The sequence below is a fragment of the Chamaea fasciata genome, unplaced genomic scaffold (assembly GCF_029207755.1).
Source record: "Chamaea fasciata isolate MVZ Bird 193981 ecotype frontalis unplaced genomic scaffold, bChaFas1.0.hap1 SCAF_3, whole genome shotgun sequence".
Lineage (NCBI taxonomy): Eukaryota > Metazoa > Chordata > Aves > Passeriformes > Sylviidae > Chamaea > Chamaea fasciata.
Window position 1 is genome coordinate 65,353,091 of NW_027094088.1, and position 26,786 is coordinate 65,379,876.

The 26,786-nt window shown below is 42.6% G+C and overlaps 1 protein-coding gene and 1 long non-coding RNA gene across 2 annotated transcripts in view; one reads left to right on the top strand and one right to left on the bottom strand.

The window, feature by feature from the left end:
* DCBLD1 (discoidin, CUB and LCCL domain containing 1) overlaps nt 1–11,089 on the bottom strand; it is a 47,279-nt gene extending 36,190 nt beyond the window's left edge. The window contains 2 exon segments of the mRNA XM_066179348.1: nt 10,467–10,725; nt 10,727–11,089. Coding sequence (XP_066035445.1) covers nt 10,467–10,725; nt 10,727–11,089 — 622 coding nt within the window.
* LOC136287033 (uncharacterized) lies at nt 10,930–13,142 on the top strand. Its single transcript, XR_010720053.1, has 4 exons — nt 10,930–11,083; nt 11,228–11,379; nt 11,473–11,626; nt 12,239–13,142. It is a non-coding gene; the product is annotated as an uncharacterized lncRNA (long non-coding RNA).
* Nucleotides 13,143–26,786: the final 13,644 nt, after the last annotated feature.

Consider the following 26,786-nt stretch of genomic DNA (forward strand, 5'->3'; position numbering starts at 1 on the left):
ATTGGATGAGCCCTCTGGGGCCCCAGCAATTCCCACTTGGTCTCCCTGGTTACCCACCACTGCTACCTGATGTCCTTTGGCCGACCACTCTTTCCATCGGGATGAAGTCGCCCAAAACAACCTTATTTCCCTCCCTGCCTCCTCTCTCCCAGTCTGACATCCTTTTGAAGGTCACCTTCATGGTGGTGCTTGGGAGAAGGCAAGCTCCCCCATGGAGGACAGGTAACAGACCTTTTGGGACCTCATGGCCTGTCCTTCTTTTCCACTCCTTCCTTTGAGAGGAGAGCAGAAAATTTGGTCTGAATACCTAAACTCTGAATTCAGCCAAAAAACTCAGCATTTTCTGAAGAGCCACTGCAGCAAATGGGCACAGTCAAAGGGAACAGAATGCCACTGAGTCAAGGCTATGGCTCTGAGAGCTCTGATGAAAAACTCCACAAGGAGAAAAGAGATTTGTCTCATCTTCCATGTTGCTTTCACTGAAGTAGTAACTCCAGCTTATTAAAAGCTACAATAATAACTGAGTCAAGGAGTTTTGCATCTGTGCTTGAAATAAGATTTGAGTTATGCATAAGAACAGATAAGTATGTAAAAAATAAATCAACTCCTTCCAGTCAAACCTGTGCCCTCTCTGCTCACGTGGGACAGGAGAAAAGAGAGAAAATCTAAGGTTTCTTGCCAGATGCCATCCAAACCCTAATGATGTGGGCAGAAAACATTTTGGTTTTCATACAGCAACTCTAACCTTCATCACTACCAGAACCACAGGTGCTGCAAACACAAATGGGTTCACGCCTTCACTGCCTTCTGAGGTGATGGAGTAAAATGCAGAGTTAAGTGCTTCATCTCTAACCTCTGCTGCCAAACCTGGGCCAAGAGCATCAGCTCTTTATTATAACAGAAGAGACACTTCCATGAAACCAGGACCTAAACCCATCTCTTCCACAGAAAATGGTGAGATATCAGAGCTTTGTGCTTTTCCTGGGCAGTGAGCTCAAATAAGGGCAACACCACAGGCCTGAGGCATTGCTGGGCAGGTGAGAACCCCCAGTCCTCCTCCGCAGCAGTGCTGGTGCCCAAAGCCACAGGCACCATGGTGGAGGTAAAGGGAGAAATGGCCATGCATTTGAGGTTTTCACAAGCCCCTGGATTCAAGGCAGATGCCATTTACACCAGCCAGGCAACTGCCTGAGCCCTGCTTCAAAAGTATATAAATCCATGGCAGGATTTTTTCAGAAGTCCACCTTTACATTCTTCCCAATATTTTGTGCATACAGAAAAAACCTATTTTCAAATAATGAAAGAAACCTTTAAAAATTAAGGCAAGTCTACAAAAAAAACCCCGCAAAACAAACAAACAAAACAAAACAAACAAACAAAAAACCCCAAAAACTCAAACAAAAAAAAAAAACCCCAAAAAAACCCCCCAAAAACCCTGTTATCCTCCATGGCTTTCAAATTAGCATTAATATCTTTTTAAGGGAAAAAGTCTCCCACATCACAGTATGTCCTACTGCAAAAGGAAAACCAAATAGCACATAAATATTTTCTTTGAACTGCATTTTAATTTAACTCCATTACAAAGTCAGGAAACATTTCATCCCCTGTGCTGCAGCAGTTCCTAAGGACACTTCTTTTTCTGCCCAAGCTAACCAAGTGGTGGCTGGCAGGAGGGCCAAGAGCAGGAAGGGAAGGTAGAGCAGCAGAAGAAACAAAGGAACACTGTGGAGTGCCGATTTTGTTACCCAAATTATTTACTTACCAACTTCAAAGGGATGCAAAAGGAGAAGGAGGTCAAACAAACCACACGACGTTTTCCCCTCCTCTTCACAGACATTATTTACTGTAATGTCCCTCTTAAAGTAGAAATGAGAAAGAAGCAAATAACCTCCAATTGGTTCCGCGGTGGTTCCATAAATCACAAATTCCCACCACGTGCCTGGCTGCAATCACCCCCACAGCCATTCAGAGACTGTGGCTGGGAACTGGCTTTCCTCAGGATGTCCCCTGCAGCCAGCCTCAGGAGATGCTCTGCCTCAAACATATGAAAAGTTATTTTGGTAACTAGTTGGATTGCCATCATCAAGTAAAGAAAAAAAACCTTAACAACCCTTCTGAATGTCTTATCTAGCAACGTAGCTTACATCCATACTACCATTTTTCAAAGTCTGAGTTTTTTTAGCCATTGCAGCATAGCCATCTGGGAGTAGTGAGGGAAATCTTTCCAGCTACCTGGCAGTGACTTTGCAGAATTATTACAAATGACCTGGGCAGCCTTTACTGCCCCAGAAACCTCTCACCTTTGCAGAAGTTCACAAAGACAAATACATACCAACATCTGAGATTTTATTTATTTAGCTGATAAAAGGTCAAAAGAAAGAAGATATCTCCTTAAAAGCAAATTCTTGTATCAAGAGGAAGCCATGTCCACTAGAAAAGGACTTTACACTCAGCATGCACATTTGAAACCTGAACAAGTAGTAAAGCCTTTCTTACACTGACACAAATGTGAATCACGATCTGGTTCCACTGCAATCTGTGAAAGACAGGCAGCACCAGAGTACATGTCAAAAATAAGTATGTTTTAGTCACTGCTTCCAGGACTTAGGCACTATACCCAAATGTAGCCCACCACAGAAGTGAGCTTCAGTACTGGAATTTGCTTTTCAGCATGCTAAATACAGCACTCTTGAGCTTGTGGGTGTGAGAAAACTTCTATGCCTTTTTAACTGCTGAAACAAAAGAGATTTGTAATTTATTTATTTACTGCATAGTTTCATTTAAATATTTCTCAATGCTTTCCTTTTATGAAGGTGGCATATTGCTGTGACTGACCACCTCAACACTGTATTGTTATTTGGACAGATATGAGAATGGAACTACACATGTATGGAAATTTCAGAGGAATCTTAGAATCCCATTTTTGAAAAGGGAAACTGATTTTTGTTTTCTAAATAAATAAATGATTACCTGAGATACATGTCTATATAACACACCTCAAGTGCAGAGAAGGCACCGAGTCCATTGCAAAGCACTTCTTGCACCTGCAGGCTCAGAAAGAACCATGAAGGACTATAAATAAATGGGAAGATGGCCACATTCCTCCATGAAGAATAACTCAGGACCCTGGTGATGGTTCAGAGCTATGAAGATTATGAGGAGAAAATATCCCACAGACAGCAATTTTGTAGGCCCCTCAGCCAACAACATCCCAAAAATGTGTCAACAACACAGGGTTGGAGTAGGAGACGGAGCTCCCTCCCACCCTGTGCTGGGCTGTCCCTGGGTTGGGACAATGACAATTTTGCCATTAGGGCATCTCCTCCAGTTCTGCTGACTTGAGGCAAACATGAAGTTGGATTTTTATTAAGGGCTTTTCAGGCAAAGTAGGAAATGCTAATCTTAACTAAGAGTCATATCATATATATGCAAATTGTTTGCTCTACTTTCTCCATCTGTTTTCTTCCCAGGTTTTTCTCCGCACTATGCTTTACTGGAGATTAACTTACAGTATATTGCACCAAATTTGGACTGTGTGGGAAACATATGCTGCAAGCTCAAGGCCAGACTCGAATATTGGGTTGCACAGGAATAGGAATATTCACAGCATTGCTAAGGACTGACAAACCCACAGGGACAGGAAATTCAGAGACACCAGGGTAAGGAGAGGCTGAAGCAGAGCTGTTCCAGTTACAGTAGCAGGTGGGAAGGCAAGATTTCAAAACAGTTTTAATTTGGGCAAGAGGAAATGGCTGAACATGATAGAATGAAACCACACACTCCCCTTATTTTAATATGCAATTACCTTTTTAGTGAGATACAAGTCAAGCAAGATAGAGAGTTATCAATGATGGAAGATGGTCTTTTATTCTAGAAATCAAACTTGCCCTGACTTGGAAAATCACACATCCACCTTTTATGACTGTAGACCTAGGTGGAATATGTCATTTGTTAATAAGAAAGGACAAGAGAAAGGATGCTACTTTTCTCAAAGTGAATTATACGAACACCCCATTATTCCCAAGGTGTAAAACAACCAATATCTCAAGAGAAAACAAACTGGTTTGTGATGGAAACAATAATTGTCATTTATCAGCACCAACATGTTTTTATGTCTTTTGACTCAGTGAACCCAGTGTCTAAGAAATTATTTCCTCCATGGTTACTGCAAATTAACAACAAATGGTTTCTTGAAGAAACAATCAAAGAACTACTCTGACCTGATGCACTGAAAGCAAGAAATGCCGTTTGTCACTGTTGTCACACAACCAGCCTGCTCAATACTCATCCTCAAGGTACTAAACAAAATGGTACATGCAGAACCTCCGTAAGTTTTTGTGATCTTCCCAATTCATTGTGGTTACATGTAGTCACTGTGAAAGATGCTCTAAATTAAACAAGAGAAAAAAAGAAGGAAGGAAAGCAGCTACATCATTACTTAAGTACAACAGGGTTGGTTGTGGTATCACATGTGACCCATAGCATCATTTCTGTGTCTGCTGTGACACGAGTGAGACTGCATAAAAGGCATTTGCTTATGGATGTGGAAAACAGCAGTGAGGAGTATATTTTATGCTACCCTGTGTACACCACTTATACTGAAACTCCGTAATTCCATTTTGACCAGATTTTTTTGATTAGCAGTAGTATTAAACAATCACATTCTCAACTTTTGAAACAGGATACAGCAGAAAGGTCTGAACAGTTTTTCACTCAACTCAAGGGTGAATCTCTCAGTGTAACTTCTTGGTTTATTTTGATAGTTTTATTTTGCTTTCCACCTACAAAACACAACAACTAAGTTTAATCTATAAAAAATAGTGGATTAATTTTCAAAACACAAACACTACCAAGGACCATGAGTTTAAACATGTCTCTTCTGTCTGTGCTAAAATACTACTAAAATACCAGTAACTGCTGATTCCTTGGGTTTGAAGCAGTTAACACTTACGACCACTCAAAAAGTCTTCAGTAGCTGAGGCATTTGAACTTCAATTCCCCTGCAGCATGCTGACACAAGAAACACGGGATAATACAAACCCCTGCCTTTGGGAGAAAGGTCAGACAATAGGGAAGGCAACAGCTCAAATGTGAACCATGGACCCTGCTGCTAAAGCATCCCAGCAGAGGGAGACCCACAGGATAACTGAATTTATTCTGGAAGTTAAAATGTATTTTTGCAGACCTGGAGGACAAAGTGTGGACTTTTGTCGTTGTTGTTATGAGTTCATTTTACAAGTGAGGCGTTGGTGATTATTAAGGCAAAACAACACACCAACACAGAACTGGTGTGGCACCAGAGCAAAGCACGAGTAATTTCAGGCAGAAGCCACACATCTCCTTTCTGCACAATTAGTGCAGCTGCAACAACAAGGCTCAGGCACGAAACAAAGCCATTCTGTTCGGGTGGGTGAAGAAATCCACCTATGTTTCCAGCTTTTTGATGTCTCTGCTGCTACTCCATGAAGAAAAGTTTTGTTTGATTTCTGACAGGACACACATGGGCCTTTGTATAGCATGAGGGATCACATCCAGAATTCCCCATGTGTTTTTGTAATTTGAAATAAAACAAACAAACAAAATTTTTATTCAGTAGACATGAACATCTGGAAGATGACATCAACATGACTTCAACTTTAATGTCAAAGCATTAGACTGAAATCCAATATCGTTGAACAATTTGTGGTGGAAATGCCACAAACTTGAACATCATGGAATAAAACTGTGATGGATATGAGGTTTCTGCAGCAACTGAAGGAAGAAACTATGTTTTAGAGCTTAACTAAATGCCTGATGAACATTAATGTAATTACAGATGTAGCTTGGGCTCAAATACATGATACTAAATATAAAAATGAACACTCTGGTCCTGTAGGAGGCCTGGGGACTGGGTTTCTAACCTTGCCCTTCTCTGCTTTCCCCATTTATTCTCCTATCTCTCGTCATGGTTGGCTTGAAAACACCTTCACTGAAGTTCTTTCGAGATGGGCAAATACTGCACAGCACGGGTGCACTCATCCTTCTCTGTGCCTATGCCGGGGAGGAGAATGGAGCTGCCACCTGACAGCAATCCTGTCCCATCAAGGAAAAGGAAATAAAGAATATGGTCACACTGGGACTGGAAATCTTTCTCACTCAAAGAAGAGTGAGAAAGTACCACCACCACCAAACTAAGGCTTCATGTCTTGGGAGGAAACTCCTGAGAGGCAAGTCCTGGCTCTGTCAAAAGAGGAGACAGGGAAAGAGACAATAAAAGACCAAAATGCTTCCTCTCCTCAAAACACTCAGCTCCCAGGCCTAATTATACAGGATCAACAATCCTAACCAAAGCTACTCAGCCTCTCTCTATGCACAAGCATACAGCCGACCTCAAAAATGTGGCTTTAGCACTCACACAATTTTCACAGACAAAAATCAGTTTAATTAGATGGTTTGTAATTTCTTTTGAAAGCAAAAATGCAGGTATCTGTATACTCTTAAAACTAGTCAAACCACTATCCATTTTTTATTTAAGCTTCACTATTAGCTTGTCCCAGTTTGAAGTTTCCCACTCCCAGCTGTAACACTAATTAAACCTTTTGGGGAAGTTGTGTGCTCATTCTTATGCATTGCTATTAATATTTTTTATTGCAGTTAGTTGGGATCCAACACCATTCCACTGAATCCAGTCAGAAGGATTTTATTTTGATTTTGTCTGGCTTGTTTTATTCTTAGCAGATGGTGCAAACCCATATGTTGATGAGTACATGCCACAGGAGAGCATCTGATCCGATACAGCCAGTCCCAAACTACAGTGATGTCTATGCTGAGGACTTCAGTGCCTGCCACCACACAGGACCTCTCTTCTCAGCATGGTGTGAGAGCTCAGATGGGCTTTCAAAACTATACTAGTCCTGGTAACTAAAATACTTTAGAAAAGGTACCTTAGGCATCTCTGTACAGTAGCATGACTGTCCTCAAAATTAGTATTTTTTCAAACTAATTCTTACCATGCTAGTCATGTAACTCAGGTAGACTAATAGTGACACAGTTTTGATAAATATAAATGAATATATTTTTGCGTATGCAAATCAACAAATAATTTTCATGAAATATGATTCAACAGCCATGCAGGTAACAACTTTCCCAAAGCATCTTTTTCTCCCTGCATTGTCAGAGCTTAGAGCTATTTATAGCAAAGTCTGTGTGACTGAAAACATTGCAGTTTTCTTGTGGTGGGTACGCGCATTGCTTATGAACTGCAACTGGAAAACTGTTGCCTCCCTCTTTAGCAATTCTAGTCAGCAATCCCAAGGCAAGAGAGAGGGAGCCAAGGAAGGAAACAGACATAAGGACAAAACGCAAACAAACTGAAAATTTACCAATCACTTATATTCAGAAACTGAAGTGGAGGGCGGGGGGTTTGGGTACAAGAAAGACTCATCTCAATCTGCATTTCAAACTGCTGGAAATGGGCATACAAAGTGGATTAGCATGATCACACCAGTATTCTTCAGCAAGGGTTTTGTGCAAGCCCCTGAGAACAAGCATAATCTCTAGTAATTACTGGATACACTGTTGTCACATTGAATAACAGCCTTTCCTCAAAACATACAAAAGTCTACTCCCCATCGATTCCTCCAACTGGGCATTGGGTGCAACTGTCAACAGATCCAGGAATACAGCAAGCAAAGCTCACTCCTGGATGCTGATCTGCAAATCCCACATGAACTAGTTTCATTGCTGTGTTTTATTTGAAGTGAAAATAAATGAGGTACAGCAAGAGCAGTGGCTTAAATCTTGTACTTAATAGATTAAAATCCCCATTCCTCTTATGCCTTCCTACAAACAAACAACCTTCAGATCAGTTTTAAGTCCTACTGGCCAGAATGCAATAGAAAAGGAGTCGAAACTCTGAAAGACTCAGATTCAACTCTGATTTCTGCTGCCCACAATTACATGGTTCAAGGTCTTGCTCAGCAACACCAGAGGGAAAAACAGGGAATGGTGAAAGGCAAAGATAGCGTGTTCAGGTTTGCCTCCCTTCTGCCTTGGGTTCTAACCACTGGAAAAGATTTTTAGAAGAGATACCAGGATATGAGATGGCTCTGTGAGGTTGGCAGACAGGGAACAAGGTACATTTTGTAGTTGTCAGCAGAGAACTGGCAACTGAAACCCCAAGAGATCAGTGTACAGCAGAAAAAAAAGAGAAAAAAACCACCTTTTATTATAAATCCCAAAGCTATTTATTACTCATGGACAGTCATAGATGTAGTATTTGTTCCCAGGTGAGATCTACTAAGTCTATAAATATTTTTAATTAAAATAGTTTCCCTTAACTCTCAGCCTTTCTTATTATCATTTTATGGACAACAAAATCCCACGTTCATAGATTCCTCAGACAACACACACATTTAACATATTTTCAAGAACAGAAAGAGAGCTAACAACTGGACTCTACACAAACACAATCAGATATGAGCCATTCTCTGAAATAACCACGCCATACTGAAAAAAGCGGTCTTTTCTTAATTTGAAACCAAAGTAAAAGAACAGAAGCTATAACAGCCACTTCATCCTTGTTCTGTAGCACCCCTCAAGATAAAAGTTAAGAGGAAGGTATAGGCTGCATGTTGTGCAGTCAGCCCATGAGGAGTCAGAAAAATGCAATGCTTCATATTTTTTTTAATGAGTATTTTAAAATCCATATACTTAAACCAGTGCATCTTTCTTTGAACCGGCTGGTGGGAAACACAAGTGGTGATGAGATACAGAATTATCTGAAACTCAAGCCTGATTCACTCTGGTACTTCTCCTGTTCCATTACAACTTCTAAATCAAGTCAAGAAGCTTGTGTAACAGGAAGTTTGTATCCACTTATCCTTATCTCCTTTCTCCTCTGGTGTGACTTTAGAACACTTAGGCCCTAATTTATAGGGTAGTAGTTATAAACAGAGAAGAACTTCCCCAGTGGGGAAATGAAGTGGTGGGGGATCAACAACATTCTGCTTTCTAGACACTGGACAGATTATAAGTCTGAGTTTGGTCCAAAGACAACCAGGCAAAATAATACTTCTGTTTCCATTCTGTTGATTTGATAGTAGAAACATTTTTAACGTGAAGAAAACAAAAGTGCTTTTACCAATTAATTGGGAATCTGGACAAGAAGGCACTTTCATACTTGCTACTGTGTTACTGTATGCACCAAACCCTCCCTGAAATCCCAGCAGACTTACTATTACTCACTTGCTTACCAAATTACTTATTTCTCCCTGGCGCCACTGAGTGAGGGACAAGCATTGGTGAAAGAGAAAACAAACAAAACACCCCCTTAAAACACCGATGAAAAGAGGGAATTAAGAGAATGTTTTTTCTTTGCTACATATGTTTCCTGGAACATATCAAATTGGTATCCCAGCAAGTCGAGGACAGAACAGCAAATCTACCATGAAGCTGGCAAGTAGCAACACGACTCATACCAACTTTTCCCTTTTGTGGAGATGCACATCAGAAATCTTTGTTAATAGGAGGTTACGAGAAGAACAGGTATAAAAAAGATGAAGTACTTTCTGCCAATGCCTGTATACACCTAATGCACAGTGCCGGGTTCTGGAATTTGCAGCCGAGTCGGAACATTAATATGGGACTTCTAAGTTATCTGAATGCACTGTCAAGCTCGTAATGATGCTTAGTTTCCACTGTTAGCTATTTTATCGGTAGCTGCCAGTGAAGTCTTCTAAGACGGATGCATCAGGCCACGCAATGCAACAGCCAAGAGGTTGCAACTCCGTGGTCGGAGATGTCAGTTGTACTGGTCATTTACCCAGGAAGCTTAAAAACACAGGGTAAAGAGAATGGTACCCGCACTGTATTTGCAACCAACTGCACCATCACAAAAAGGCTCGTAACATTCCCTTGAGATTCCCACGAAACTTTGTCCCGGCACGAGTATGGGCACTTCACTTTCTCCCCGAGGCAGTGGGAGAGCAGAGCTGCCTGTACGCGGCTGTGGGACAGGGGCTGCCGGACCCAGCCCCAGCTCGAGCAAACGCGGTGCTGCCGCTGACCGAGCGCCGCCCGCCGCGCCCGGGGCTCCCGCCGGGGCTGACGAGGCGCGGCCACAGCCGGCGCCCAGGTGGCCTCCCCCTGCCTCCTGCACGCAACTTGCCGGAGACTTTTTCGCCACTTATCTGACTTATAATTTTTAAAAAAATCCTAATTAAAAACAAATCTAGAAAGTCGTAGTACACATTTACCGTAAGGCTGGTTACCACTTTAATCTCGCAGCTACTCAGACACAGGGATAAACCCGGCGAGGATTAACCAGGTCAGCTATATACAGCCCTGAGAGCAGCTCAGGCTACGCTCCCGCAGAGCAGCGAGGCGAGGACGGCGGGGGCAGCCCGCAGCACCCCTCAGCTCGCCCCCAGCGCGGGGAGCCGCCGGGGCCGCGCCTGCCGACCCTCCCCGCCCGGCCCCGCACTCACCCAGCGTCTCCGCCCGCAGCCAGAGCGGGGCCGAGGCTCCCAGCAGCAGCGAGAGCAGCAGCGAGGGGGCAGCCCGCGCCCCCCCGGCGGGGCCCATGGCTCCGGCTCTCGTCGGGGCGGGCAAGGCACAACTTCCCCACTTCCCTCCTGCTCCTTTCTCTTCCTCTCCTTTTCCTCCTCCTCCTTCTGGTTGGGGCGGCTCCGGAGCCAGCCCGCGCTCCCGCGGAGGGGGGCGGCCACCTCCCGGCATCCTTCCCCCCCGCAGGTGTTTCTGCGGAGGCGGAGAAGGGGCCGTGCGGGGCTGCCTCTGGCCCCGTGCCCCGCCGGTGGCCGGGCTGCAGCGCTGCCGCCTCCCGCCTCCCCGGCCTGGGGCTGGGGGTGGAGAGAGGAAACGGGAGAAGGGGAAGCGCCACTATTCCCATTGGGCTGCAGCTCGGGGTATCTCCTCCTCCTGCCGTGGACCGAGGGGCTGGCGCGGCCCCGCCGCCCCCTCCTCTCTCCGAGGGCTGCTTCTCCCACCCACCGCCGCTCCGGGGTGCCGCGCCGTGGTCGTGGCGTTTCCCCAAACCCGTGCGGCCCCCAGCATCGCCTGCGAGCCCCCGAAGTTGGCAAGCCGTGTACATGCCGCCCCCCCCCCCCCCATATATATATATATATATATATATATATATATATATATATATATATATATATATACACACACACACACGGGTAAATACATGTATGTTCTTGAGGAAACAGGATTATTTTCCCGTTTGCAGGCTAATTCCCAGGCTCGGGGCCGGACACCGGCGGGGCGGGGGGCAGCGCAGCCGGACACGGAGAGCGGGAGCGTCCGGCCCCTTCAGCACAGCTGGGGTCGCCATCGGGCTTCTCGGTCCTGAGGAAGAGTGTCCACGCGGGTTTGCAAACGGTATGGTTAACTTGTGCCAGCACTGTTTGTTACAATCACGGGCGGAATTAAATAGGAGTTGTCTAAAGTATGCTGTGGGCATCTCTCCGTCAGGGAGGGACCTTGACTGTCTGGCTCTGAAGAAACCTGTGGCACAGGGAGGGTTGCAGTTGCACGATACGGAACACAGTGCCAGCTGCCGCAGGAGACCCGAATGTTAAGCAGGCCCCAGTGGTTTGCCTTTTAAAAGTACGCTGGAGAATGGAAGGTGGGCTGTCTGACTCTGTACAGTCTTTTCGGGGATGTGTTGCTGTGAGGCAGGTGGATCCACACTGCTGGCAGGTCAGGAACGCTGTGCTGCTATGCTAAGATGAAGTACAGAATTAACTTGTATGTCAGAGACAACATTGCTAGATTTTATATTATGTTAGAAAGAGTCGAGTTTGGTAAACCTTTATTCTAATTGAGCACTTGTTTTGTAAGTGTTAATGTCTGTTTTTTAACTTTTCAGACACCATATGTGATCAGGCATATTTTTTGCCATGTACCCAGTACATTATATTCTTGGTATATGTATTTAACACACGTTGTTAGTATTTGAGACTTACCCTTTTCAAAGGAGAGTTTGAAATCTAGACTAAAATGTCTAGATGATGGTATAAGGCAGAGAGAAATGATGGTATAACATAGAGTGTTTGTTAGTGTTGTAGTTTGGTGATCAGACCAGTCCTCGCTGGATTTGCCAACAAATGCCAGCATCCTTCTGGTTGAAGAGGGTTGAAATGGATTACTCTCTTCAAGGCTCTGAAAGCTGAGAGACTTTTAAAGAGGAGTGTGTCCATGTGAATAAAGGTGGCCTGTTGTTGTACTTTTCTCACAGATTGTCAGGATCAAATCCATGCAAATGAAGATGATTATGGAGACAAAGGGGCCAGAAAGTCAAACTCTGCAACAGCCTCAAGACTGGATTTAAAGACCCCACAGAAGTGGTGAAAATATTGTGGTCAAAGAAAATAGTTTTCCCAATACCAAATTCTGATACAAAACCTACAAATGCTACTCAGCATAAATGGAAACGTGAGGAAGAGAGATGGATAGAATAATACATATGTTGCAAAACATACATAATCTTTGAAAGAGTAGTAGTTGTTGAAAATCAGTGTAACAACATATGAGTGTGGATTGTTTTGTATTAGCAGGCAATCAAAACCAGTCAGTCCTACATGGGTTGGTACTGGGAATTATACTGATTTTTTTTCCATCAGATGAGATCTAGAATATGTTCTCTAGTAACAGTGCCAGGTTCTAGTTATATTTGTTAAGGGTTATCATAAATATGGGCAGAACAGTCCTGCAGGTCCATCCCAACCAACCTTAGGGAAGCAGTATTGAGACAACCCAACTTTCGCGATCTTGGGCAATTTAATGTGCAAAACACTTTGCCATGGAGCTTGCAGATTATGTCACTAGTGCTGATATCTCCACACAACCTGGATGGTTGGTAGTTCATAGAGACAAGTTAGGAGCCTTGGAAGGCCAAAACTGGTTTTGCCTGTCACACATCTCTAGGGGGCTCAGAACAAGAGGGGAAGGTAGGTTGGCAGATACCATGAAAGGAGTCATTCTTCATCTCCTGGACGCTGGAGGCTTGGCAGTGCCCTCTGAGACAGAGAGAGAATGATTCAATTCACAGTTATTTTTATTTCAATGAATCGTAGTGAAATGATAAGTCATGCCCTTGAGACTGGGGCTGTAAAATATCTGGGAGTGGTATTTGTTTTCTGTTCATGGCCAGTGAGGAGAGCACTGGTGGAGGAAAAGCGTGCAGGCTGCCTTTTCAATCTTCTCTCCACTCTGGGCTCAGCTGGAGCTGGTCGCTTGTCCAAGGCCACGTGTTTCCTGTTGCAAATGTGTAGTGCTCAGGGAGAAGCCCTGCTCCTCTCCCAGGTGTTGGGAGCACAGCTTTCTTATGGACTTCAGCAGGATAATAATAATGCAATCAGTGAAGCAGCTTCTGTATTATTTATTTTGCTATTAAATTCTCATTACTATGCCCTCCCTCTGTCAGTTTTCAATATGCTGTAGGCTAAGAACTTACTGTCAACTTCCAAGATTAAATAATCATTAAGATGAATGAAGTAGTTTATGGCTCTCAAAGTTGCTATTCACAAGGAGGACTTGTGTAACCCTTGTCACACTCCTACACTGGTTCGTGTGTACTTTTCCAAATTTCTCTTTGTAAGGACAAGAGTTAAATCCAGCTTTTAAATAAATATAATTTTGAAGGCAATTGCTTTGAGTTAAGGCAAAATATTAGTTCAGAGAGAAGGTATACATTGAGCCTGACTAATAAGTTGTCACACAATGGGAACTTCACAACAGGAAAACTCCCTGCCAAACCACTTCTGACAGCTTAATGCAACTGATTTTGGTCACTAACACTGACTTAGTTTGGAAGACAGCTGATTCACCCAAACACATAGCTACTTTTTGTCACGAGTGTATGCCTTTCCTTTACAGGTAGTTTTCCAAGGGTATGAGTTAGGAGTATTTTGTGTGTTTGTTGCAAATGTTATTAACTGAGTCACCTACAACTAGGTAATGTCTCTCATCGTTCATTGTATGGATACCTTTACTGTGCAGCCACCTGCAAAGGAGCAGTTGAGTTTTTACTCCACAGACCTTTGACCTCAGGATGAACAAACAGCAAGTGAGGACTTCAGGACAAAATCAACTTGAAACACTTTAGAAGGTGAATGGTCAGTATGGGGACATACTCAGGTTTCATTTGTAGGCTTGTGCAGTCTCTAGCTTCATGGATTTCCTTTATTGACCTATACTTTTCATATACTGTCGCATAATTGTATATAAAACAGAGAGAAAGGTCTTCTAAGCAGACCTAAATCTGGCGAGTCCTTGTGTTCCTCGTGTGATGTGAAACTGGTAGTTTGTCTGAGGCAAGGGGCAGGGGAGGAAGGAAAAACACACCTCAGAGTTCACCTAAGCTTATCTTGCAAGCTTGACACTGTATATATTCTTCCTTTCAAAATCATCTTGTTCTGTACAAGAAAGAAAGAAAGAAAAAAAGTAGAAAACAAAAACTTAATTTATACAAAGAGGTTTAAGTTCATCTTAATGGACCAGTCTTGCTTTTGTGCAGCTAACAGGAAAGTTCCTGTTCTTAGTAAGTGGAAAGTTTTTTCTTTGCATAGAAGAAGGGGGAGGAATTGAAAACATGATGAGGTGGAGAGGACCCGAGGTTACAAGTTACAAAACGCAATTCTAGACATTGAGAGGTATGTTAATCTCTTCATTAGTAGAAGGATAGCTTGCAGATTGAGTGGCCTTTTAGCAGTCTTTATACAGGGGCCAGGTTTTGCATTTTCACTGGGGCAAAAGCAAATGGTATAGTGGATTTACAGGATAAAGCCGAGAACAAAATGCTGTCATTGCTGATATCCGTGTATTCAGGGTCTGTGTTCTGCCAGAATTGTATGTGGTGATTATATTAAAAAAAATCAGAAGATAAAACACACCAAGTAAAATAATGAAATGTGTCTAGATGCAACATTTCTATACACTATGTGAGGAGTCCTCTGTGTTAAAAATGATCAGACTACAGCAAAGTCAGTGCTGCCACAAGGCTATGGCATGGCTTAGGAAGTTTAGCAAATTCCTTGAGATATACATGAATTATTCTGTGTATATAGAATATTTTATGGACACAATGCTCTATGCTTTGTTTTTATCATTGGAATCCAAGGTCTTGCCTTGGCAACACGGAGATTTCATCCTGCAAAACACCACCTTCCACTAAGGTCTGCATACCAGTAAACCACTTGGAGATGGGCTGACCTCTGGGACTCCTCTGGATATTCACCTAACTACTGTTGCAAAAAAAATTGCAATTTACTCACTGTAATTAGAAAAAATCTACCCATTTATAGTAGACTGTGGGACTGTGCCGTCCTTCTCAGAGGCAGCCTGGGTTCTGGTGAATTTCATGTTAGCAGCTTTCCTCCTTGCTTAATGTAAGCATCCCTCTCCAGGTGTGAAAATGTCCAGGAGGGAAGGAGTCAGTAAAATAACATTTCCACATTTCAAGTAGTTCTGAGCAAGTAGCTGAGAGGATATCATGACCGAATGCTTCCTTAATACTTCAAAGCAAACATGAGGCAAGAATCAGGCAGGAAAAAACCCAAAATCTTCTGATAGAAGAAACAGTTTAACTTGCACTAGCACAGGTCACTGCCTGCACCCATACAGATGAGTTGGAACCATATAGTGTCATTATGTAATTACGCTAGTAGCAAAAATCCCCAGGGGAGAGAGACCATAAATATCCTTAGACCTTCAGAACATGGAAAAAGAAATTACGGGCAATAAATTCTAGGAGAGAAAACTAAACTGCAGCAGGCTTCAGGACTTTTGTCTTTTCAGCAGCTGAGAACTATGGGTCTTGTCTGGATGGGGGTGATAGCAGGGCCCTTCCCAGCACTGGTAGGGAATGTCTATAGGATAATTGGATGCTAAGAGGCAGCCTCATTCACTGCAACAGCAGCAGTTGGGTGTAACTCTAATGAGAGTCATATAGGGGATGAATGTGCACTTTTCATCACTTTAATTGCTGTAACCTATCCAATCATGTCACCTATTATGATGTAATTATGAGATCAAGTTGAAGACTAATCATTCGTCCCACTGCCACATATTTTGCAGTTTCTCACAGCTGCTTGGTAGTCTTCGGTCATAATTTTTCATACTTCCAAGGAAAAAGAAATGAAGTGGCTAATCATCTGGGTTTTGAAGACAATCAACCAAACATGCTATGCTGCTGTCAAGAAATACGGAGCAGAATGTTCCTTTTCGTTTAAACATACTGTTTTATGGTTGCCTTGAAAATATGATGATCTAGAGATTCCTGACACCCTTTGTCAAAACAGAGCCTACTCTTTTGTAACTTACTATTTGGGAACATCCTTGGTCATTGTCAGTGACAAAGCTCTGATTGTTTTTTACAGGTGTTTTAAAGAGTTTTTGTGTTTCTGCAAGGTATTAGTCCTCATTCTTCTAAAAAATGTCAAATTTTGCCCATTAATATATAGGTAGTATGTAATTTTTAACAGTAGCATGTTTGGGATTTTCAAGAGAGAGTTCACAACTGAATTTACACAGTCTGCATTTTTTTTTTCCATGGGAAACAAGTAGTCTTAATCATTTACTCATGTTTATGAGGTTGCATCCGAGTAGGAGCTAAGAAATCACTTGTGCAAAATATGAAGCAATCTAGTGGTCACTATCAGGAATAACCAATTATATTTGAATCACATGTCTTTGAAATAAAGTTAGCAATTGATCTGGTTATAATCTTTCCCAAAAGGTGTGGAGTAATGGGAGATGAATGCAAGTAAGCAGGGCTTGCTAATTTCTAATATAGAGAGTGTGCTACTTATGTACACTGGAGAGGGCAGTTTATGTGCTGGTTTATGGATCATGATATCCCTGGCTGTATAACTAAGAGAGCTAAAAACAAATATAAATATGAGCTGAGTGACTCCTTGATTTAAAATAAGTCATCCAGTTCACTCCAGATCTAGCTCGTCTTCCTAATTTCAAGTGTTCATGCCATGTTGCAGTTTTCTTGCAGGGTGTGATCTTAACTCAGGCTGAAAGTCTCAGGAGTTGAAAAGTAGGACCTTCTTTCTCTTCAGTTCATTTGTTTCAAGAGAGAGAGATGGGAATCATGCTTATTAATTTAGCAACTATGATGTGTGGGACTGTGGTCCCTCCCCCCTCCCTGTGCTCTGTACAGGCCCTGTGGAAGTCTGCACAGAAGTAAGCCAGTTATACATAGAGGAAGCATAGCTCATAAATCTGCAATAATCATTATGTATGGAGAAAAAGCTTCTTGTGCAACTTTTCTGCATAGCATTGGGCCGCTACGCCAATGAATCACAAGGTCAAATTCTTGTAATTCATACTGTCACAGCTGTGGATCACAACTGTATGTATAGTTTAAGGATTCACTGTGAATTCCTTTTGAAGCTAGGCTATTTGTTAAATGTAAAAGCCTGGTCAAATGTAATCTGTCTCTGTAAAAAACTTCCTTGCCTTTTTGCAAATAATTAGAAAAATGTGAGTTTGAGTGAATATTTTCTCATTTTTTAGTTACTTTAATTACATTAATTTTAATGCAATATTGTGCCCATTTATGAAATACAAAAAATTAGAGCCTGCTTTAGCTTCCTTGTCAAAGATAACTGCACAACAGAAAGTAAACATAGCATGTTGGTGAACACTCAAATCAGTTTTGAACATTCCTTCTTCATGAGATAATAAAAGAGCAATAATTGAAATTTGTTGCCACCTAAGGTTAGGTTTGTGTGGACAGTATAATTTCTCAGATATTCCTTCCCAAAGCAAGAACTTTTAACTTTCTTGTCTTCTTCTTTTCATTAAAGATACTATATTCTTAGTTATGTCAGACATGCTGGTAGTTGTTCTTGGCCCCGGGGTTCATAAATGGTCCTAAAGGCCTTTTTCCAAATGTGATATACGTAGCTGAGCTTGAGTTAGGTCTGCCTCTGAGACTTAAATTCAGCCTGTATTTTAATTTTTTGCTCTACATCCAGTATGGCATTTGTCCACCAAAATCAGTTGTTCTTACTCTTGAGCATGGTGAAGGTTTTGGTGCAGGGTGGTGGGGTTGGGCTGACTGTCCATGCGAATACAGCCCAGGCATTCACCTCCTGTGGGCTGCTTGCCTGCACAGGTGGGAGAGTTTGGAGCCAGGGCAGGCATTCACCATGTGAGCAGCTCTTCTCCCTAATATTAGTTTCTAGCTCCTGCTGCATGGGGATGTTGAGTTCCCACACTAAGCATTATCAATTCCATACACATTTGTTCTCAATTTTTGGGGAAGATGAATCAGAGAAACCTTATAAATATGATTGTTTAGCAAAAGATTCTGAAAATATGAAACCTATTATAGAAATGGAAGCTTACTTTGAGTTGTAAGATACCGAGTCTTAGTTACTATATAATCTGAAAACAACAGCCTAGCCAGCTAAAGGAGAATCTCTTTTGATTGAACAATACCTTTCTTCTGGCTAAGGAACCAAAGGTCAATGTAGCAAAACAGAAAAGTCTAAAGAGTAGTTTTTGGAGTTTAAAATATAACATAGTATGGTAATGTAGTAGTTCTTATAGGCTATATGTAGATTCTATAAGATTTTGTGTCTTGTATTGGTTGGTCACTGTAAACTAGGATATTCATCACAAAAGGAAATATAATGCATTGTAACAAGGAGCTCGCTCTCTTTTCCTAGCTCTATTCCTGGCTCTTACTTCTACCGCTCTATTCCTGCTCTCTTACTTCAGTCTCTCTATTCCTAGCTCTTACTTCTACGTCTTTTAGCTTTTACTTCTACCTCTCTATTCCCTGCTCTCTTGCCTCTTCCCCCTGCTCTCTGAGCCCTGCCACCTTGCTCCCTCGCTCCATTCTCTCTTAACTCTTACCCTCTTGCTCTTCCTCTCACTCTCTCTGGGACTTTCCTTCAGTTGAGGTTGGTGGCTGAAGGCAAGGCCCTTTTTACCCACGACCCATGCAATAAAACCACGTAATCTAGAATATCTCAGGTCAGCAGAATTCCTTCTCCCTGCCGTCCGTGGATGATCCTACACTCAATAGCTTAAAAAGTTTGAGTGAATCCTTCATGGCTTCATTCTCCAGTGAATGAACAAGAAAACCTTCATCTGTCATGACTAGCCGTGGCAGAGTACAGCTGTTTGTGGCCAAAGTCCCTGTAACAACCCCCACCATCCAGCCACAGCTCCTCACGTGCCCAGGGAATCAGGCAGCTTCACAGAGATGCCTGTGAGACAGTTGGGATTAGTCTGGCACAAAAAGATGCCGGGTGCACACTCAGAATGCCAAATGGTGAGCACAGTGTTGGTGCAGTCAGCCCCAGCTAGGACTGTTATCAGCTGCTCCAACCAGGCCAAAACTAACCCCGGTAATAATTACCTGCTCAGGTTCCTGAGTCCCTGCAGTGTCTGGCTTTCTCATGCAGCATCCTGCTTGTGAGGAATTTACAAGGACTCAGCACCTTTTCAGGAGTTACCATAATCTTTTAGGCTCAGACTTCTGCTATCTACATTTGAATACTGTACCATCTAGCGATTTATAGGTATTTGACTTACTGTTTCAATAAAGATGAGCATGGTATATTAATCAATCATTGGGATTCATGTTAGCATGTGGAACTGTTTTCTAACTGACTTTATAGTTTATACTCAGAAAAGAGAGTGATCAAATGGATTTGATTTATTCTCATGGCATTGTCTGATTCCTCTCCCACACTCCCACCAATATGCTCCTATTACTAGGTATCTGGAGAGGCAAATCCTACCCTCTAAATGAGCAGAAGAAGGAAGCCCAGCTGCTCCTCAGCCTCCTCTCAGTTACAAACCACTCTGGAGCCCATGTAGGTAATTTCATATTGGCTTCTGCTGGTTGCAGCCTGGATTTAGTGGGCCATGAGCCTTCACTTATGACCTTGCATCTTATGCCCTTGTATCTTATGCCCAGTATTTTTTCTTGATGTTCCTTGTTCTATGTCACTGTCCCAGGATTTTTGTTGTTGTTGTTGTTGCTTTGATCTGTAGAATTACATTGATGCAGTAAAATAACAAACACTGAAGCAAAGGAAAAAAAACAAACAACAAACCCAGCATGACAGAGATACCATAGTCAGAAAATAATGGTAACATTTGCAGACAGCCATTCTACCAAGTGAAGGCTAACTTGTTGCTACATAAAGGAAATATTTATAGCTGTTTGGTTTTACTAGTCTTATAAAGACACACTTGAAGTCAATTTCTCATATGTATTATATGTATGTGAAAAACTTGTGTGAAAATGCAGTAAACTGTTTTTGCTGGCATACAGATATTGAAGTACACCTACCTGGGCACTCTGAGCACCTGGAATCTCCACTAAATGAAACATTACTGCTTAGTAGTTTTGTTTGGCAGTGTCTCTTTCTTCATCTTAGTTCTTGGGCTTAATCTAAAGTACCTTTAAATTACTGGGGGAGCCTCTGCTGACAGGAGTGCCAAGTGCTCCTTTGGGCCCATGCTTTCTAGATTCTGATGCAGTGATATTTCAAGATGCTGCTGTATCCATAGCTCTTTGCTGTGCTCAACCTCTCCAGCTTGCAGAGCAATGGAAAACAGCATGTGTCTGCACCTCATTTAAATTGTTGTTAGGATGGGTATCTGCCAGTACACTGGACTGAGAACACAACTGCCCAGGAAGGTTAAAGGATATAGTCTTAATCTGTGGATTACTGCAAAAAGGCACATTAGCCTTTTTTTCAGAGAATAGTCTTCCTCTGGTTTGTAATTTAGTAGAAATCCAAAACATGGCTGGAAAATAAATTTTAAAAAACCAACCAAACAAAAAAAGCCCCCAACCAAGCCAGATGAATCTTCTCATTAATAACTGTTTTGGTTATTGTTTCAAAATAATTCATTCTCTTATATCCATTTTGGTATAGAGATTTCCTCTTTTTAGTGCATCCCTTTCTTCTTTGAGCTCCACTGAGTCCTTACAGCCTTAGAAAAGGCTTATCATTGTGTTTGTGCATGTAAGTAATACTGGAAAAATAATGTACTTTTTATAAACCAATTTAGATCTTTAATCTTGGGAGCATAAACATATGAACCTGTATGACATCCCTTGTTTAGTGTTTCTCCTGTCTTAGCCTGCTTTACATTGAGATAATGTTTGTCATTACAGCTTAAGCACGTCATTGTTCTGCAAATCTTTTAGGAGTCCAGATGCGCTCACAATTAAAGGCCACCTCTTACTATTTGTGTTATCATAATGCAGAGAGAGGTCACTGCTCTGTTGTGCAAGATCACATTCAAACATGTCATAAGCAGCAGACTCTGCTCCCCAGGCTTCCCTCCATTAAGGGACAATGATGTATCAGACCTAAATTTAGTTAACAATAGCAGCTGTTAGAGTGAAGGCTCAAACCAGCTGGGTCAAAGGGTTCCTTTCTTTGCCTTACTTCCCCTCTTCCTGAAGCTCACCTGTTGTTGTGGTGAGCTAATTCAATTTGCTGAGGTAGCGGAACATTCTCATGACAACAAGGTGAACGGCTTTCTGCTGTGCTGGGGACCTGAATGAGCTCAGTGGAGGATCAAAACAGCACCAGAGCTGGTGCAAGGGGAAGGGAGGGACCACACTGCTAGGGCAGAGCAGGAAAACAGGTCTGGGACCATGACAGGGAATGTCAGGGCTGTTGTCCTTCACAGGTGATAAATCCTCTCAGCATCGGGGTGCACCCTCCCTGGCAGTGTGCAGGTGTAGCCCTGTGTGCCTGTCCCCTCCTTGCTCTGGCATCTGCCTGACTTCTCAGTGAAGAAAACTTCTTGAGGAAGGAAACTTCCCTCAGTTGGAAGGAAATTTCCTCAGCAAAACAAAATAAAAAAGCTGGTTAAACACCCAAACCACCATCTTGCAGTGACTCTGACAACATGTCTGTGTCAGCTCGAGGGTCAGCACATATGGCTGTGGGCAGATAATACTTAGGCTGTTTAAAAGCATTGCAATTAATTTAAAATCAATACGTCTAAATTCAAGTGACTGCTGCTGCGGTCAGTGGAGTTGGCAGACTCAGTTCAGTGGCCTTTTGTGATTCTTAGATGATCCCTCTGGCTCTCAGCTACTGGTCCAGAAGGGCAGGCGTTCCCTTGCTCCAGGGTGACACCTGCCAGCCATGCCCTGAGGGCACACCTGGGATGGGCTGGCTCTGCCCAGCTGCACTGGGCTCCCCCATCCACCCAGGGACCAGGGCCCCATGCCAGCCACTGAAGCCATCAGCCCCTGCCACAGTAGTGCAACACCAGGGCCACTCTCCAGCCCTGGGCCCACATCCCAACCGTGGCTTCTCTGTGCCTGGGAAGGTGCCTGATGATGGCCCTGGCTGCCCTGCTCTTGGCTGGGGGTGGGGTGGGTGCTGCCCGGGAACCCCTGCCATGGTGCCTAAACACTGCTAGGCCCGGGTGAACATCTGGGGCCCCCTGCAACAGGGAGGGTGTCACTAGGGACCTGTGTTTAGGGAATGGGACCAAGCCCCATGTTCCCCATTACAGGGGAGTGGGTGAACACTTGAGGAACTCAGCAGGGGCTGGCCCTCATCATTCAGGTTGTTCTGAATTTGGGAGCTCGGGCCTTCCCCTGCACCCAGAAGGGCAAGGAGAAGACTTGTCTTAAGTCGTGGCAGCTGTTGGTGTTCCAGAGGGGTTTGAAACCCTTGGAGGATAAAGCCTGAAGTTGACTGGGTTGCCTGGTGTTGGTGCCTGTTAGTGAGTTGAGATAAAGTGTTGTCTTGCCCACAGCATTTACCTTTTTAGCTGTTGGTGCTGGATTACCATCACCAGGATTTTTCCTGATGGTAGATCCCAGCTAATCATGGTCTTCCCAGGGAATGTTTCCCTCTCCCTCAGAAAAGAAGGGATCAGATGCATCTCCAACTGTTTGCAACAAGCCTGTGTTTTAGATAATATCCTTAATTTTTTCCCCTTACTATGAAGAGATTTGCTCTTGCTTGTGTGGAGAAAGGGATCTGCTTGTTCCTGTGAACCAGTGTCAGTGCCTGTACCCAGGGGTACTGCTCTGTCAAGGAGAAGAGGATGGGAATTTATGGGGGGAGAAGGACTGGGACTCTAGATACCTACCAAAAGGTTAGTGAGCAGTACGTCCTAACAAGAGTCCAGCAACACACTTTCTTGGGCTGGTGATTGAACCGATCAAATCCAGTTCAAGTTGATTCCCGTCTCCATAGTGGGCACTGTTGCTTCTCAGTCTGTAAGGAACTCAAGGCAGATGGGCTCTCTCCTGGATTGCTCGATAAGCAATTTCTTTTTATGGAACTACTGGGAGATGAAATGTTCAGGTATTTGGGAATGCCATGGAAACCAGGAGGTGTTAGAGGTAGAGACTTTTGTGAGAGATGTTTATGCAGACTGAAATCTGACTGTTCTGAAGATCTTTACGAAGATAATGTGATCTGCACTACTGCTTCTGCACCTTTTGTCTTTTTCTCCTAATCTTGATTTTATATCTTCTTACACATTGATCTACATGCTCAGAGTGGTAAGTCACTCCTTCTGATGTATGCAATGTTCTTTCCTTCTGTTTCTCTCTAAAACCCTTTGCACATCTTTTTCATGCAATCCGCTTCAGACATTCTGCATCAGGTCATTTTACACTTACACTGGTAAGTTAAGTGCACTGTCTGCTACTTGTGTGTGTTGAAATTCAGTTTCCTTCAAATTTCAGCTAGCACATTTGATTAGTGATAATCAGGAGATATCTAATAGATAACACAGTTGAACAAATCACTAAATAGCTTTGCAAATACCTTGCCAAGTCATCCTCTTTAAAGAAATACAAAAAGAAGTGCAAGCTTTACCTACTTAACAGCAGGGTTTTTATTGTCACTTTGTGCTCACTGTCTCTCCTAATGTTGTGTATGATGATCACACAAACATAGTTTAATAAGCCCCAATATATTATTTTTCTTTTGGATTTGAATTTTTTAGCAATGTGTTTATAGATCCATGTTACCCTTTAGTATTCCTTATATTTTCTATCCTGGCCTAGCTTTTACATCTTTTCCTGTTAATCTCCACAGCTCAAATTTGCCTAGTCTGAAATCCATCATTGTGCATCGTTTAATGAGACATTTCTCCAGTCATCATTACTGCAGATCAATAGAAGCAAATCCCTGTCTCCTGACTGGTTTAGCTAAGGATCTCATGCATGACTGTCTTTTCAATTTGATCCAGTTTAACAGTCTGTTTCTCCCCCCGCCTTCCCAACCCCACTTCTCTAATCTGCAGAGATAGATATAAATCTTGAGCCAGACTCCAGGGGGTTTCTCTTGTATGGCCTTCCCTCTGTTTGTGCACAGCACTCCTTGACCGACTGGCTGCTATTGCCAGACAAACAGCTGTCTTAGCAGTTGCACTAACAAATAAAAGGGGGAGGAGGGAGGCCAGGGCAGTGGAGGGAAGCTTTTTGCCCTAGGGGTCCTTGTTCACTTACTTTACTAAGAAATTCAACCTTTGGAAAAGAGTGAAAATTCATCATCACTTAATGAGTTCTTCACATAGCATATCTTTTCTAGATGACCTCCCCAAGACAAAGAAGGTAAAAACTGATAAGTAAAAGCTGAGATTTTCCTTTTCATTGCTCTACTCTGAAGGCTGGTTGAGGGATTGACAGTATCTCCTTTCTCACCTCTCCCAACTTTCCTTCCCATCAAGATGTGAACGGTGGTCTATCTTCTAGGAATTTTTAGTGATGTGTGACTGGACACAAAAAGCCCAGATTAGACACAAACATCTGTGGGCTTTGGGTGCCCCCCTGCCTGCCTCCTCAGCCATCCCCTGTTCAGTTTTTGTTGTCCTGCTGTGCGCTGTCGTTTTGTGAGACTGTGCACAGATTGTTTAAGTGGCAGCACATGGACAATTGCTTCATTTGATGAGATTTTAGGTGCCTGACTTGAATGTGGGAGGAGATTAAAATTAGATTGCTGGAGTGGGTATTACGTTGAGTTGTTTGGCCTACCTTTGTGATGGAGGTTGCTGTCACAAGGGCAGGAATGATGGCGCAGCTCCAGGTCTGGATCAGCTGGGAGCTGACCATTGGAGAGCTTTTGTCGTGTACTACTAAAATAAGATGAAGTTGCCATCAGTTTATGTTAATTTGTTGGGCTGTAATCTTTTGGCAGTCCAGAAGGTGTTTCCCAGCTGATCTTTCTGGCTGTATGCAACAGCCTGTGACTGTGCACTGGGGTGAATGGTACAGGGGGCTGCCAACCCACCTTGAGCCAATAATTTTAATCTCCTGCTGTAAGTGCAGCAAAGCACTAAAGCTCTGTGTCTTCGATCCTTAGTCTGCTTATAATAAACCATGCATGTATACATATGTACAGTTGTGTGCATGTTCATGTACAGGAGAGATTTGTCTTTATGGATCATGAAAATTTCAGGTATAAAGAAGCTGTTAGTTACTTGCTTTACTGGCAGTAATAATGTGCATGTTTCTCCTCAAGGTATGATAGCCCTTATTCATTGCTATCAGGGCTTACTATTTGTCTGTACATTGTTCTTTTTCTCTTAAAAGAGACTCAAAAGAACTTGGAAGATGAATCCGTAGTTTGTAAAGAGCTCTGATATGTACTTCTGTCCAGGTAGGGAATTGTGATCAAGTTTTCTTTTCTCTATTTTTCTCTTCATTCTCAGCCTTCTCCCTTGCAGGTGTGCTGGTCTGCAAGCACATCTCCCTTTTGCTGGTCTTTGGGATAAAGGAAAAGACATTCTGTATGGAGAGCTAAAATATAAATGACAAGGTTTATTAATGATATCTCACAAAATTGGGATGCCTAGTTCCATATCAGGGTACAGGGTTATGGAAGGGATGTACTTAGAAATTACACTTAATACTTTGTCATTTACAGATATTGCAAACTCTCCTTTTGAAGTTCGGCTTCTAAAGCCCATAAGTACTCTCTTCTTGTAGAATTCCTGAAATTCGGATTAAAAATCCAGAGGCTCAAGTGGCTGTTACGATTTGTTTTCCCAATGTGTTCAAAGGAAGGTAAACAAGAAAGGAAATATTTCAGTGCTTTTTTTCTTTGAAAGTGGTGGTTTATGGGATGTTAGAGTGACACCTGGTGGAAAACGGTGTTGGAAGTTTAGGAAAAATTTCTGCACCGTTTGAGTAGTTCGTTTGAGTAGTGTTTTTAATATTACTATTTTATTAACTAACTGTAATGGTTAGAGCCCGTTTCTGTGAGGCATGTGTGCGCTACCCCTATGTGAGTGTGCAAAGGCTCACTGATAAGAATTATGCCCATCACTAATAGCCAAGTTTTCCAGTTACCATGGGTTTGTTATGTGTATTCGATAATAACCAAATTTCCTTGTCCGAAAAGCTAATTACTGTTTTGTTATTGTTATGGTGCTGTGGACTTTTTCTTCAGACTTTAAGATGCACCCTGATAGCATTCCTTACCAAGTTAACCTGGTGGAGTCACTGTCCCTGGAAGCATTCAAGAAACCCCTGGACATGGCATTTAGTGCTATGGTTTAGTTGGCATGGTGGTGTACAGTCAAAGGTTGGACTCGGTGACCTTGGAAGTCTTTTCCAACTATAATGATTCTGTGATTCTGTGTTTCTCATCTCCCTGTGCTTCTCCCTAAAAATGCCCTAGACATCCTAACAACCAAGCTGCAAAACAATTTTAAAAAATATGTTGACTATTTAAATGCCATTAAAAGATTTTTTCTAAAAGAGTTTGAACTTAGGCATATTTTTTACCAGCACTACATCTAAGTTAGTAATT